The sequence below is a fragment of the Cariama cristata genome, unplaced genomic scaffold (assembly GCF_000690535.1).
Source record: "Cariama cristata isolate BGI_N322 unplaced genomic scaffold, ASM69053v1 scaffold26963, whole genome shotgun sequence".
NCBI classification, from domain to species: domain Eukaryota; kingdom Metazoa; phylum Chordata; class Aves; order Cariamiformes; family Cariamidae; genus Cariama; species Cariama cristata.
Window position 1 is genome coordinate 25,721 of NW_009609478.1, and position 16,965 is coordinate 42,685.

The window sequence follows — 16,965 nt, forward strand, 5'->3', positions numbered from 1 at the left end:
TCATCATCAGCCTGACGGTACATTACCTCTCATGTTTGGCAGCAGTGTGCCTACTCCAGCAAACACTGATAGGCATCCCACTCTTTTCTGGCAGAAATAACCAAGGAGACTGTTGGTAGTGAAATTAAACATGTGCATAAATACTTCTAGGATTAGATCTTAAACCTTGGCATTTATTGTTATGAGAAATTTTCCAAGGAGATTAACCAGCTGTAAACTGGTGAATTTTACATCAACCCATTATTAGTTCTTATATTAGGTCTTCAGGCTGATTTTATGATCTGTTTAGATGACAGCTAGTTTTGTGATTCTGTTTGTTACGGAAACAGCAGAGTGCTTCCACAGTACAAATAATATTACAATAAACAATATTGTAATATATTCATGTCTTAATACAATTTTTATATTTGTTTTTTTTTAACTATCCATTTGGACTTTTTTTGGTTCAAGTTACATACATGATGTTAACAATCAATGGTAGCTTAAACGAGAGAGTAGTAGTATGTACTGTAAGTTTTATTCCAAAAGAAATGCATACATATGATCCCTATTCTTTTAAATTCAATTTCCCACAGTAAGAATTCAGCCTTTTAGTTAAAACACGTAGTGAAATCGCACTTCGTCACTTAATTTCTTCAAGTAAGTTTAACATCCATATTCCAGTTTCTTGCAGGGGTTTGTTTGCAACCAATTACCATCACAAAACAGTCTGTAGCTACAGATGAAAGGCTGGACAGCCAGCTGTCTGCCATTGCATATCTATACAATCTCTGCTTCCAAAGTAACAAAGACTAGCTAACAAAGGGAGTATGATATTACAGAACTGCACATATTCTTTCTTTTGAGCCATGTGCACAGGATGAGTTTATATGCTGTGGATACAAGTGACACAGGGTGTCAAGTTGTGATCTTGACTGTGATCCACAGCAGAACTCCCATTAATTTCCACGGAGCCAGGATTTTATCAATGCTTTTGTCATTATTCTTAGCTATCCATTATATGCAATCTAGTAGCAAATAAAGACTACATCAAATCAAGATCTTGTCATGCTAATCTCTGCAAAAAAATATGAATATGAAATGAGAGACTGTCCCAGGAGGGGCTATCTGGGAGGCAAAATAAGAGACGAATTATCATTTACCTAAGGAACCCCTGCCAGTCTGTGTAAGGACTGGATGTAGACCTTATTGCCTTTTACAGCACTGCAAAGCAATGGGTAGCAGTACACAAAATGCTGACAAAGCTAATTTTTAATTTGATAGGTAGAAAGAGCACATGATAAAGTAAAAATGTTGCATACTATTTTCCAGGTCATAGACTTGTACTGGGGAGTTGAAGCAGATGAATGGGACAGTCCTGAGCTGCAAAAGACTCGTATGAAGCTGTTAGAAGATTGCTTGAAAAGTTCTGCAGGTCCATGTTTTGTTGTGGGTATAAAAATAATGTTTTACTTTACAACAAAAATATAATGTTAGCTATCTTAACATGCATGAGTCAGTAATAAATGTATTCTTTTCTTCTTTCTAAAATATTTTATATTCTTTGCTATACATTTGCTGTACTGCATCCAAATGTTTCCCTATACAGCGCTGTAGATTAACAGTGATTACTCAGTATTTGTGGAGAGGAAAGAAAGATCTTTCATGATCAGCCCTCATAGCAAGATGGGTTTAGAACCCACAAGGTATGCCTGTACTACTATCACAACACAAGTATGGACTACTTGTTTAAGGAGGCCACCATTAATTAATTCTTGGCACTTCTTACACATGCATTATTGGCTGGTCTAGAAGGACTGACTTACAGAAGAACAGCAGCAGCAAAGAGTTTTCTGCTCTGATCTGCATTTTGCTGTTTTGTGCCATAAACCCAGGACAAGTTAGGGTGCCAGGTATTAGAGTGTGAAAAGACCAGAGGTCAGTGACAACCTGAGGAGGTTCTGATTCTTTGTGTTTTTCCTACTCTCTGCCTTCTCTTTACTGTTGCCAGAACAAGCATTGCTTTTAGGATTCTTCAGGAGTCAGTAAAGCTGGCAAAAAAGATAGATCTTCACTGGCTTTTCCTGTTAGGCCTAAAGGAGAGACTGAACCACTTTTGCAGGAATGGTTTATAAAGCTTTACATATTTATTTTAATGTCAGAGAGGTCTTTTTCTGTAGATGAACCTGTTGTTTTACATCAAGCTCAACAGTCTTCAGCTGTCCCTCACAGCCTTTACAGCTGAAGCATTATGAATTTATGAAATCATGCCAAACATTATGTAGGGTTCTAATACCTGAAAGGCACTGGGAGTAGGCTGTATATATAAACTCCTGCCAGGTATGCTTTTCCCCCTTCCAGTGAATCATATACAGTAGATTTTGCTGTCACTGATTTTATATTAAATATACAATTCAGATTAGTGCATTTTTTTCTCTTTCTTCTGTGCTTAGACAGATTTGTGCCATGTTTTAAAATGAACATAGTTAACTTGAAAAATATTTAAAGACCAGTTTAGTGCATGGTATGCTGGCTGTACTAGTTTTCAGTGCATAGACAAAAATACATGACTTTTGATAAATGCCTTTTCCCAGCTGCTTAGAGAGTAGTATATCCTCTTTATCTGTGAGGAGTAAGGCTGTTCTTTAACTTTCTGGGTAGAGCTAGATAGAGAATCTCTCTAATGAGATTGGCTATTCAGTGGTATATACTGCATACCTAATAGCATCTATTAAAACATCAAAACAAAACCCAAGATGATTTGGGAAGAATGTGGGTTTATTTTGTGTATGAGAAGTATTATGTGCAAGGGAGACTTCAGTGAAAGTACAAAAATGGCTACAATGAGTAGGATTTGCTATGATCAAGGATACTTCTCTAAAACATAAATATTTATATTATTCCAAGACATATTTAATTCTTTATGAGCCGTCTTAAGGCTCCATCTTTGTGACAAATAAATGGGAGATGTATGACAATTATTTTTCTATGCATAGTTGTGGGGCTGCAGAGCTATTGGGATAAGTCTCAAGTTAAATTAACCTCTGTAAAACTCTTCATTTGTGTTTAAGAAGACAACCAACATTATTTTAAGACAAAGTGCTTGCAGAGAAAAAAAATATATATCCTGCCTACATTAGACAAATTCAGTTCCAGTTTCATTCTAGTGCTGTAGAAGTACCAGACCATACAGAGCAAAAGACAGACTCCAGTATCTGTCCATCAGGCTGAATGTTTTCAAATAAACATGCCTAATCCTACTTAACTAATTTTATCAATTATTATACTAATTGTTAGTGTAAGTTTTACTAAATTACAAGCATTTTGCTATGACATGTCTTTATTACAAGTTTGCAAGGATTAGTCTGAAAGTAAAAAAAACATTGCTTCTGTTTACTACTGATAAACTACTGATTCTCCTCTCCATAGTCACTTGTTTATTGCAACTGGAAGGGAGGTGGAAATGCTTGTTGCTCAGACATCAAAGGACACCTGCCACTTTCCTCTGACAGCTTTAATTCCAACTTATTAACCTGTGTTTTGATGTTAGACTTCAATGGAAAACAATTTTAAGACGATGCCTTTGCTATTCTGAATTTTCTTTTCTACAACATACTTGCTAAGAAGATAATTTAGAAAAGGTAGATTTCTCCTCTATACCTAAATGTAGCTAAGTGAAATCTAATTCTTAGATTTGTCATAATAAAGCAGAGTTGAGATCTGAAAAAACTGCAAGTCCTTGATTATTTTTTCATAAAGGGAAGATTTCTAAAGATTTAGAGAACTGAAACACAGAATCCCATGGGAACGGAAGGGATACAAAACACTGCCTGCTGTGAAGGCTGGAGATCACTCCTCTCCATGCCAAAGATTAGACAAAGAACAAGTGTAGCATGTGTTGTTCTGTACTTTTATCACACCCTTACAACCATCTCGCTGGCTCTGTTTCATTCACCTGCTTGTCTCATTCTGTTATTTAGCTTCAGAGCCTTGGGGAACAAAGGCCATCCTCAGCGCTTAACCGTAAAGAGACAGGCGCTTGAAGTACTGAGTCTGGGCTGGGTTTGATGCTGTCATGACACTGTTTTTCACAAGCACACACTGGCCCCGATCTCTAGAGAGTTTGGGTAGCTTCCGTCTTACGTGACTAAATTTAGTTTTCTGGGTTTATTTTTCCACTTTTTATCTTCCCTTTAATGAAAAAACAGAGTTGGAACAGAAGGACATGGTTTTTTTCCTGTAGCAACACCCAGTGTCCTTAGACATGGATGTTCTAAAATCTCTGACAGTGAAGGAAACCTCGTCATGTACCGTTGCTGCATATTTTAGCATCTCAGAATGTTGAAGCTGTTAAGAACTGCCTGCCTGATATTGTTACTAAGGAAAGATACCAAGCCAAACAGAACAAAACAGTTAGCAAAGCAGTTGCAGTGAGCCAACGACTTCAATATTTATTCCAGGTTTTCCAAGTATGGGCCAGAGTAATAGCTCTCCCAGCTATTACTAGACTGGCAAAACTACAGAAATCTCTTTATGCACATTTGGTTTTGCTCTGTTGTACCTTAGTGGGATGGAGTTTATTTCATTTACAACACAAATTGAAGATGATTCTACTCCAACAAGCATAATTAGTTTTAATTTATAGTAACATAATTAAAAACTAACTTTGGCACTGCAGGCTTTGGGCAACTTCCCATTTCTTGAGGAAGTTCTATAAAATGTGCCACTTCCATTCAGCTGGGTATTTTTTTTACTTTTCAATTACCACTTTTTTAATTCAGACATAGATCTGGGATTAAATCGGACTATTCAGAATTAATGAGCAGATACGGATTGATTTTAGAAAGTGTCTCTTTATGGCACTTTGTGCCTGCATTGTGATATCAGATGGAAAGAAAATGAAATTCAGTTCTTAAATTAGTGCTGTGCAGAAGTTGGAATTCCTAAGCTTTTCTTCAGCTACAAAACAACAAAATCCAAATGAACACATATTCTTAAACACAAAGGAGGAAGCAGTTCTGAAAAAAATGGGTAATTCATTTCCTGTGGCACTGTCTTTGGGAATGTACAGTCCCCCTCTTACCTACTGCCTGATCTGTATCAACACTTGATCCAATTAAGGGAGAGGGGAGTTGTTTGTTTTTTGGTTATGTTGGGTTTTTTGTTCAGTTGGTTTTTTGCTACGTAAAATCAGTGCCTATTATACATGATCATTTAAAATCCCATAGCCTTTACTGTAGGTAAATACATACCATGCTATTTTTGATCTACAGAATAATTTATCAAGATTTATTAATGGGGAGAAAAGTACATTTCTGTTGGAAAAATACTTTCCATACAAATTTTATGCAGAAGTCTACTGGTTGTCTCAAATCTACATGGGGAGATTGAAATGCAGTATGTTTATTAAATTGTGAACTGCTTAAACTCTGCATTGCATAACAATACCAAAGACAAAATACATTAAGTGCATCACTGGAACCTTTACATTTTGTTGGATTATGTTTCCTAGTAAATTCATAAGAGATGGCAATTACAGACAAGATGGTAGAGTGACAATAAAGGTTATATTACCATCCCACAACTAGTACTGATCTCGAACAGGATTCATCTGTTATGGATCTAGTTTTGACACCTTTAACAACTAACAGAAAGATATAGGTACCTCCAGTAATATCTGAGTCATCTTTTGGATGAGTGTTTCTCCATCAACAGCAAGGAAACACTAGGGAGTTAGACTGCTAATTTAGGAATTCAAGTACAGTGCTTGATACCGATTAAGGCCTTGAGCCATTTAGAGTGTCATTAGTCTACAGTGATTATTTGCAGAGTAAATTTACTGCCTTTTTATCTGGGTTCCCTAACTAATACTCCAGTACTAACCTGCTGTTGATTACACCTTAGATGAGAGAACTGGCAGGCTGCTCTTCACTTCTCTTCAAACACACCCTGCAAGTTATAACACGTGGGTGCTCTCTTCCATCTGTGCAGCATCACAGTCTCTGCCTGAACTGCTGTTCTTGCATGACTACGTTCTGAAAAATTGTTAAATGAAAGGGAGAAATGGAAATGCAATGTTAGTTTGTCGCCTGGAACGGTTTGCTCAATTAAATATGTTTGGATTTATACAAACCTAAGAGATTTCTCTCCACCCATCATTCAAATCATCTAGTCCAAAGAATAGTAAAAACATTTTCTACCTACTGTGAACAGCCATTGTAATTCACATTATCCCTCTCAAATTACTGACAGCTTGTTGTTAATCTCAGCATTAATGAACCATTAAAAAAGACCTAGCATTATAAAATTGGGCTTCCAGTAAGATTTTAAAAGAATATTAGCAATTTATAATATTTGACATATCCTTAAATCACCCTGAAATTGAAGACAAAATATGATAAATTGAGGAGTGAAATATTTTTTACATCTTTGGATCTTTTTCTTCCTACAGTACAATGCATGCTTTAATCATTCCATGAAGTACACTGCTACTTGGTTCTCTTTGCTTAGTACAAATGGTTGATAATGAATTCTGAGTGCATTCCAGCTCAGAGAAAATTCCAAATTGTATTACTCTAGCTCTGCTGAATCTCCTCAACTCCCATTTCAGTTCTGGTGTTACTTTAAGGTTTATTCCCAAAGTGAAAACCAAATGTGTACAGGTTCTGGAACACCTGAGTTACATTTCGCTTTTTTCTCCTGGGAAAATTGCCACACATTTTAAATTAGGGAGGCTTAAGTCAGTCAAATGTGTCTATATTAAAACAGCCAGTTTAGGGGGAATGCTAAGCACCCAATGCTCTTTGGGAATTCAGCAGAAGTTACATATTCTTGCTACATTTCAGAATTTATTTTTCCTTAAGGAAGCAGCTCTATATGTAGTTTTTAAGTGAATGAGGAGAAATAGCTGGAACCAGACATGGCACAACAGCCTACCTCTCCCAGTAAAGTACATTCCAAGCAACAAATATCAAATTATGAATTTTCTTCTCATTCCGCATCTGATTCAATACCTGTCCAAATAAGAACTCCCTCTAACACGAGTGGGTTTGTGGTCATACAACTTATCAGGAATGGCTCCATAGGACTTGTTGGCATTAATCTGAAGTAAAGTGTACATCTGCGGACACTGATCCTGTTTCAGGTGGACTTGGTCAACAGGAAGGATTTTTCTGTGAATGTCAAAGTAGAGCTTTGCATATTTTTTGAAAGCCTTCAAAAGAGATGAAGAGATTCAATTTTAAAGACATAGTATGCAACTTTTCCCTCAGCAAGCCTTGGTCTTCTTTCACAGCCTCCAGACTAACAGGCAAAGGGTGTATATCCCTTTCCATGTTGTTCGTCTCTGAAGAACAGATACACACACAGAGTGGAATCAAGCACAGGGTGGTACTATATGATTAAACTATTGTAAGTGAGTTCCTTAATCTGCTTTAGGGCTGGGAATGTATTTTCCTGTGAATCATCTCTGATTCTCTAAACCTAAAATCTAGAGTCTAAAAATGCTTACCCATTTTTTAAACATATCCCATTGAAAATAGCTACAAGATTGATCAGGCAGCTTTTCCATGGAACATAGAAACTGCATGTTTTTTGAAATAGTCTTAAAATAGCTTGCATTTTCAGCCTACAGTCAGAAGACTGTACATATTTTCTGCTAAGTCACTGTATTTCTTTTTCTTGACAAAAATAGAATTTTTAGTGCTGCCTTCCAGAAAGGTTAAGTATTATATTTAATATAAATGACCATATTAGTGAGAACAAGGTTAGCATGAACTCAAATTTCTATCATTCTGTGTAATATGTAGAGAAAGAAATAGGTTGCATGAGATTTATGAGATTTATTTTCTCTTGACCCTCAAGAGCTTTACCGAACCATCTTCTGAGGTAGTATTATAATCAGCTGGATGTAATGGGCTGCTCTGCAGATGAAACTGTAGATCAGAAAGGCAACATCAGCTATTCTGCAGAAGAGGGGGGTGTAATCCTAAACCTTGCAATGCTACTACTGTGTAAGGAAACAGCATACTTTACAATATTTAGCAAGCAGTTGGTAAGTTTAAAGAGAGATCTTAATGCTGTTGCTTGCACCTAGCGTATATACCTTCCCTTTGCACAAATGCAGAGATTCGCTTCAGGGATCCTTTAGTTCTCCAGTAACAGACCCAGAAACAAACACCTACCCACAAAGTAACTAGTTCACTTTTCAGTCTGATTGTTGTTAAATCCAGCTAGCAGTAGCTGAGTCTTTTTTTTTTTTTAAGGTAATTAGAGTGTATAATTTCACAGGATACTTTTTTCTTCAATGAAAGATACTAATTTACAGACATAAAATAAGACACAGTATCAGTGTTCTTCATAGTGATACTGGTATGCATCCATAAGGTATTGCCTCTTTTCTCTTACAATACTTGCTTTCAGTGCAAGGTGCTTTTTGTGGAGTTACTGTTCTGTTAGCATGCAATATAGCAACTAATTATCATATGCTACTTTCTATCATAACTGGAAAACCTCACAGAGTAACTTCTTATTCCATTCCACCTTGAATAAATGAAGCAGAGAATACTTGCTTAGACTGCAATTATTATGAGTAAACTACATGTTCTTTTTGTGTTAACTCTTTTGCATAGTATAGAAATTACTTTAATGCTTAAAACTGTTTAAAAAGAATTTAAAATAGCAGTGTTACTCATGGCTGGAAAAACAGCTCATCACCTGGCCATATATTTTTGCAGAGCATATAATCTGCCTCTCAGTCATTGTATGGCGTAGGCAAGATAGTGTTTTTATTGAGAGAAGTGTCATGACTTTGCTATATTTCATTTGTTTCCATGTTTAAAAATTCTGAATTTTTAAACATTTGGCTAATGACTTGACCTATTACCTGCGGGCAGTATTTAGTATTTAGTGCTTGTGAACTTACCATTAATTTTAAGTCTGATATTACCTTTTAGTTAAAAATTAGTGTTAGAAAAGGCATGAAGATAGCGCAATAGAAAGCTGCTATAGTTAAGGTTTTATTTTGATCTACTCCATTCTTCAAGCAGTATGGCCATTGAAATCTAAGAGGATTTATAAAGGTGGGTTTTTAATCTATATTATAAATGAGAAACTAATACTGGGTAGTTTTGAAGAACAATAGTTTTTTTAATGTGGCAGTTGTGAACATGGGTTTATGAAAAGCTGGATTTATATTTAATATAAATTAAATTATTAGGGTTAGCATACTTATTGTAATATTTGGTGATGTGAATTGGCTGTAAAGATTGTTGACACTCTGAATACTTTAAGTAATGCTATTCTTCCTAAGTCATAACCTTTGTCAAGTGCATAAGGGGTGTGGTTTATGAACCAAGGAAAGCTTTAATCTCTACTCTCACAGTGCTTGCCGTAGTCTTTTTCCTTCAGTTCAGCTTCTTTGAAGATCCCTTCCACATTTTTGCTTTCTCTCCTTAACTGTTATTACAGTTTAGATTATTAATTTCTTCTCATCAGAATTAGTTCCTTTCATCCAACTATGCCACTGCCCTTTCTTGCCTCCTCCAAATTTATAGTAATTTAACAAGCAGAAAAAGTGGTTCTTCCCGTCCAAGCATGTGAAAAGTAGGGAATGCACACAAATCATTTAAGAACATACAGAAGGGACTGATACTTCTGCATCAGTCTTAAGTTTACTGGGCCATCATACTGCTAGCATTGTTGAGGAATTAAAATTATACTCTTCCTGTGCAAGGAATTATCTAATAATTTCCTTTCATCTTTGAAGGACTAGATTGATAAAGTATCTGTTCAGAGAGTACTAGCCAACAACTATCCCAAATAATGAGCCCTAAAACCAATGCCAGCTGGCTTGGAGAAAAGAATGTTTTGTTACAATTGGCACATAAGGATTAAAAAATCATAAATAAAAGTCATCAAAATCCAGGAACTAGTCAAAATAAATAATATAGGTCATTCCACATGTACTTACAAAGCAGATATGATGTTATGTTATGCTACTTGTTTTGCATACTGTAATAAACTCTAAATTCTGGGTGCTGTAGAGAGGTGGCATTATAACCTGCTAGAGCTAATGTCCCTTATACTAAAAATTCGCCTTTGGGCCTTCATTTATTTTATACCACTGCAAAACACATTTATTAACGGTGGTTTAGGTACTTCACTACACAGTACACAGTCATGGGTCATATCAGGCTCACGGTGACTGTATTATTCTTTGCAAGTTGTGAAATTATTTTCTTGACATTTAATTACAAAATCAGGTTTTCATTTGTAGACTTAATGAATACCAATCCGTTTAGCTCTAATAAGAAAGAAAAAAAAAAAATCAAAAAGAAATTTGCCATGAAATGTCATGTTACAACTAGCTTCAGTATTCCTGAAGTCAGGAGGGTGTTAAAAATTCCATTGTACCATCAACAATCTCTGTCTCTGATAATGGTCATTAAGTAACACTTTCTAATACCTTCATAGTGGCTATCTATGTTGCTGAGAAACACAGCTTAATTATGTTACAGAAAAGCAGAAATACATAGGAAAAAGATTTCCAATAAAGAGTGTGTATATGTACTTACAGTAGGATTTGGATAGGTTTTGCAATCCTAAAAACTCCTCCTCAGTTGCTGCAGCTTTGGAGGTTACTACAGACTAGATGCCTCTCTGTCAATCCCTGAAGTGCCTGATTCCTCTCTTCTTGCCATCCTCAACTTTACCTCAATCTAAGCTCTTTGGCTCATCATTTATCACTTAAATACCATCCCAAAATGGGACTTTAGCAACTAAGCCGTCCTTTTGATAAACACTACCAAGATAGTATTTCCCAGAAAATAAAGATACAGCCCCTTCTTTTTGGAGGGTCCATGAGTGCAGCAGGAGGCAGCATCCTTCCTTACATACGAAGCATACCAAAGAGAGCAGTAAGAATGCAGAAGAGCCTTAGTTTTTAACTCCAGGATTCGGTGTCCAGAAGCCAGTGCCCTGTCCTCCCAGCTGACTACACTGATGATAGACTCAGAGTTATCTTCTTCCTTTCTGGCCCCAGCACACCTGTATCCCTGGGTGCTCAGTAAGGCACATTAAACAGCAACAGCAGGAGAAGCTTTTCTCCATTAGCCAGACTTCACCTGTGAGATGCAAGACAGGATTTCAAACACTTTCACAGTTCCTTCCTGCTTGAGTGAGTGTTACGATTATTTCATAAAGCAGGGGAGGTTACACCACTATGCCTTCCTCTAAAAGACAAGATTGATTTCCTTGCTCTTTCCAGGAAAGGTACGTTTCCCACTCCCTGTAGGAAGGGTAGTGATTTCCACAGACAAGGTTATTGACTCCTGGGTCAATAGTCTGGGCTGTGTGCTAAAGTCTTTTATTAAACCTAGCCCTTGTAGTTTGTTTTTCTACCCAGCTCCACTATTATAAAGTGTTACGGGACCTGTCAGAGTTGACAGGAATATGGACTGCAGTGGCAGTTACCCACAAGGTCCTGAGCTTTATGTGAGAGGAGAAATGTACCTGCCTGTCAAGAAATCTCCCACCCAATTTCAAAAAAAAGACCAAAGTGAGAAGATACGTTTGTTTGGAGGAGAATCAGAGTGAGTGAGCAGCTCAAATCTATAGCCAGAGGTAGGCAATATCTTCTCCCGTCCTTCCTCTACCCTACCTTTATTCACAGACCTCTTTCCTCATTTTATTCTTTTGGGCTGATTTTTTCACCAGCATCCACACTCAGAGAGATCAAAAGACCCAGCAATGACAAACGGTAAAGGAAAAGGCAACAAAATTAACTAAACTGGTGGTTCATGATCACGTAGAAGACAGGACAAGGAGTGTGGAGGGAGAAGACCATTGATACTTTCACAGCCAGGAGAAAGGAGAGTTCTGATGAAGCAAAGTGCATCAGGGAAGTAGGTCATGAATTTCTTCTGAGGAAGCACATTCAGTCCGCATGATGGACTGTTAGCCTCTACCCGCTACGTCCTGAGAAATTACTCATCATTATTTCATATCTCCCTACCACTAGGGAAAAGCTTTGAGATTTAAAAATACTGCAGTGTGGGCGAAGTTCAGAGTTGAGGGAATTGGTTCATTTTCATTCAGCTGCTCTGTTTAATTTTCTGAAAAACAGGTTAAGCATCAAGTAACCAGCATCATTTTTTTTCTTACACCTTATGTCAGGAACATTACTCATAGCAAAAGACTTCAGCACTTGCACCTCATTCTTCCAGGCCCAATTCCAGTCAGTTTTCTTACAAGGTAGCTCGACAGCCCTTTTTTGTTTTTCATGGAACCGAAACCAGTAACTGTCTCAAGTTTCTGAAATACATATAGCCCCCCCAGTGTACTTCTGCAATGCCTCCAGGGAAAAAAGGAAGAAAGAAATCAGGCATGGCTGTCTGAAACAATGCACAGCAACATTTCTCAAGCCAAGGAACATAAATGAATATCCAGGCAGGTGGAAAAAAAAATAATCTATTTCTCAGCATAGAAATGTCATTATTATGCCTTCAGTTTTCTATTCACTTCAGTAATTTCAATTAAAAATTGTATTTCTTATTTTATGTTTTGTACAGTCAGATGAAGTTCTAAAACTAAATCTATTTACCCATAAGCTTCAAGCAAAGGACTGAGGTATGGACACTATTATTATCACCAAGGTATGGAGAAAAATCAAGTTAAAATGTTTGATACTGCTCTATGGTATCATTCTTCCCTTAAAAACTAAACACGACAAACAATGTAAAGCAACAGTCCCATCCCTGCTGATACATAAATACACAAGATCCTTTGCATATCAACACTCAAAATAGAAATGCTTATTTTGCAAGCTATCATTAGCCTCATTTTATAGATAGGCAATCTGAGGCAGTGGCAAAAGCGTCAGGAAGTTACCAGTTTCCATACTGAGATGAAGCAAAAGTGAAAAGATTGAAGAGATCTGCAGCCCTGGTGTTCTGTCTGCTAAGTCGCACTGCCTTACGACGGTTGGCAGTAGAAGAATGCTATTCTGAAGGCACTTTGACCTGTACATCCTAGAAATTGCACATTACAACATTTTTAGCCTTTTTTTTCGTATTTTTATTTCTAATAGAAGTATTTTTGAGAGACTTAATTCCAATGCAGCATAACTTTTGTCCTTTGATTGCTACCATGGATAGGCAAGAAAAGCAGTCAAATGTATTTAATTAAAGAATATTCTCTTTGTGCTTGTATCAGGAGGTCCTCACACTGTATGGCATTGCAACTAGAAGGAAAAAAAGGAGTAGAGGCAGCTAGTTTCAGGACATCTCTTGGGCACCAGCTACCCTGGAACTCCAGCTTCCTAAAACTTGGTTTAGATTGTGTTATTACAGCTTTCTCCATCTTGGTTTCAGTTGTTCAGTTCAGTTCATTTCAGTTTAATGGCTTGGAGTTTGCAAGCAGTTAACACATACTCTCCATTGAGATTTTCAATTAATTCATATAATTGTTTTTCTTCTTACTGAAATCATTAGTGCATTGAAAATAAATTTAAGTAAATACACTTTTCTGATTTCAGTTCAGATGATTCACTGTTGTTTAGCCATTAGCATTTTTGCTTTGAGTTTGAGACAAATTGGCTATTGTTCCCTTAAGGAATAAAAAAATAATAATAATGTAGGATATTCTTTTCCGTTTCTTTCTGATAGTAAATTCTCAGTTTCAATTCAAATCATACTTATTTCTCAGAAACAAGGTTCCAGCTAATCCTGTTATTTTGGTTGTGATTTTTTTTCCCCAGAATATCTGTTTGCCAGGCTATGCCTGAACATCTTATATCGCGAAAGTAATTTCTATAGGATACTGTTAGAATAGAGTTACAGTATACTGGCATCAAACCAAAAAGACCTATAGTTGTACTAAATTTCTTTAAATGGGTTGTTAAATAAAAGACCCTTAAAAATTGGTATCCTGACCATTTGTTCCAGATTTTCAAGACACGATTTACCTGTATATCTCATTATGTCAGTTAAGCCCACATTTCTGCAGACAAGGAGGGTAAACACAGCTACACATTACAAATTCTGCGTGCCTTCCCTGAGTTGAATGTGCTTCCTAGGCAGGTCCACACATGCAAATGCACTGTGTTACCACCCCCAAATTCAATATGAAAGACAGGACATAGAATGTAGCCAGTATACATATAAAAAGTAAAGTTTGAAAACAATGGAGCATTTCTTGTAGTTATGCTGATGTGATTCTCTCTTCGATTCATTTATACATATATATCCGATGAAAGAAACTGATGGATATTAGCAACTAATTATAAGTATGCTTTTTAGACAAAATATTTAGAAGAAATTTGAGGTCTTTTAAACCTGATGTTAAATAGAAATGTCAATCTTTTACTTGTATTTTTCCTTTATGTGTCTTTTTTGTCTGTAGAAGTCTGATCTACTACAGAGTAGCATACTTATCAGCTAATAGATGTATTAACGTCACAGTAAGCAGTAGAGCAAAAAACATATTTCTCTGAGCAAAATGGCTATTTGATTGAAATGTATGGCTTTAAAGAGGAAAAAAGTTTTTATTTGATAAGAAAGATTTAACTACAAGAGGAAGAAAGCCTAGAAGCCTAGGCTGAGGAAGTAGGGAGTTAGGTCTCTCACCCCAGGATTCACAGAAGGCAGTGAAGAACAAGTGACCACAGGAGAGACAGGGATCCGGAGAGCTGACTTTGTAGCCCTTGGTTAAGGTACTCATGCAAACTGCAGAGGTTTGCATGAACATAAGGTTCATGTTCCTGCCCCAGATAATATTCAGTTACTGTGCAATTTCTTGTACAGAAAGGAACTGTGCTAGCAGGAGCTCTGACGTGCTACTGTTAACCTGTCATTCATGCCCAGAAGCCTGATGAGTAGGGCATATACCTGGTGACCACAGACTTGTCTTTCTTCCAGTTCAGGAGAGATTTTTGAAACAGGCCTCTCACTTCATGGGTGAGCTCCCTCATTACCTGCCTTGCTCTGGATCATGACTGACTAGCTACAGGCTGCTCCTCACCAGTTTTCTGTGCAAGTCATCCCAGTGAGGCATGACATGATACCAGACTGCAATCCGCAGTTCCCTTGGGGTGGTAGAAGGACAGCTCCAGGACATCAGTGAGAGTAGCATTTCCCAACCCCTGGCAACAGATGAACATAATAACCCAAGGAACTTTGAAAGCACTTAAGTCCCTACAAGTCAAGCAGCTGCTGAAGAACCGCTTGGTGCATCTCAGTGGCACCTGAATGCTGACGTTGGGTGCCTACAGGCAATTTTCAGCCCAGAGCGTGAAGCACTCACCACATCTTCAATAATGTGAGATACTCTGTCTCCTAGTGGAGCTGCTTTACCTTAAATAAGTGATCTCAGTTCAAGCTTACATTAATTTAGCAGGCTGAAATGTGAATCACTCAGGGCCTCATTCACAAGTGGACAAGGATTTCCTCCTTCCATAGTGAGCGGTTCCTATACAAAGGACAGGGCTGAAAATTACGAACAACAGCTTCCTCTACACCATTATAACTAACCACTGCGTACCTGTCACAGCTCTGAATCCCTGCTCAGGCATAATTCCCTGCACCTAATTCCACTGTCAAATGAGGACAATACTACTTCCTAATCCCTCATGGATCTTGCAAAACCAAATTGTTAAAGAGGTGCTTAGATCTGGACACACAGAGGTATCTTCTGTTAAAAAATGAATTGTGGTTAGATTTAGTTCCTTCAAAGATTAGTTCTTGAATTCTTATTCTTCAAAATGCTGGCAATGCAGGACTGCTCTGAGAAGAGGCAGAGAAGAAATACGTATGCACTTCAGTGTCATGTGGAAGTTCACAAAGACCAAAAAGTAAAAGTGGTAGGACTGATTCCATGAAGCCCAGCAAAAGATCATTGGATCAGATCATTCACCAGCTACAAAACTGTATTTTCAATAAATCTGCAGCTTTCTGTGTTGGCAAAACTGAAAAAAAATTGTTGCTTTTAATTTGACAAGTAGCTGAAGTCACTTCACAAAACATTACAAATCTGACTTCTCAAGTGACTTGGTTTGCAGATGTTAATATATAATTTCTTTTTTAAAAAAACAGATAAGTGAAACCAATCAGTAATGAATATAACTTGCTGTTATTTGACAGGCTGTTTTTTACTAAAATTACCACCAAATATCTTAGTTGGAATTAAATATACCTAAAATTTCAACTTGTTCTATATTAATATAAGGTATGATATTAGGGTTCATGAACATTTTAGTGATGATGTCTGAACTACTTACATGACATGCACTATGAATCCATCTTATCTCAAGATCAAATCCAAATCTTGTTAGTTTCCTCCTTTCGGTCATTATTCTGACTGTGTCTATAATTTTAATATCTTTCCACACCAAGAATATTAGAAGGAAAAATATTTCCCGTCTTGATCTGAACAGTAATTTTTTAATCTTCGTTTAATAGTAACTTCAGCCTCAGGCTCAACAAAGCTAACAAGACTACTGCTGAGGTTACTCTGTGTTAATTGTAGAAAGTTTTGTTAGATACAAATGGTTGCTGAGGGTTTTATACGTTTGCTGGCCTGGTAGCTTTAAACAGTTCAATCACCTTCAATCTAATGAATCTTTAATTTGTTGTTTTACTATTAAAGGAAAATGACTCATCAGGTGGGAGATTTTGATTCACAAGTCTGCATATAAAACTGTCTCTTGGTACTGAACATAGTGTAAACATTACTGTTCCCTTTAAAAATAATTTGCTATAATAATCATCAAAATGCTGCAATGTTGTTATCACAAACTGAAGTTTTGGGTTATTACTGTAGAGTACTTGATATTTTTCATAAAAAGTCTGCAATAATGGTAATTCTTATTTGCAGACTTAGCATGAAACAACATGAAGATTGTGAGAAATTATATTTTCTTTCAGTTCTATTGCTTCATTTTTCTTCATTTTTCTAAGAACAAATCTGCATTTATTTGAATGTGTAGGGACT

General features: G+C 36.8%; 1 protein-coding gene across 1 annotated transcript in view; it reads left to right on the plus strand.

Annotated features, from left to right (window-relative positions):
• Positions 1-16,965, plus strand: part of NWD2 (NACHT and WD repeat domain containing 2) — a 49,373-nt gene that overhangs the window by 19,133 nt on the left and 13,275 nt on the right. Inside the window, exon 3 of the mRNA XM_009697550.1 lies at positions 1,312-1,428. Within this exon, the coding sequence (XP_009695852.1) occupies positions 1,312-1,428 (117 nt within the window). The remainder of the gene's footprint in view (positions 1-1,311; positions 1,429-16,965) is intronic.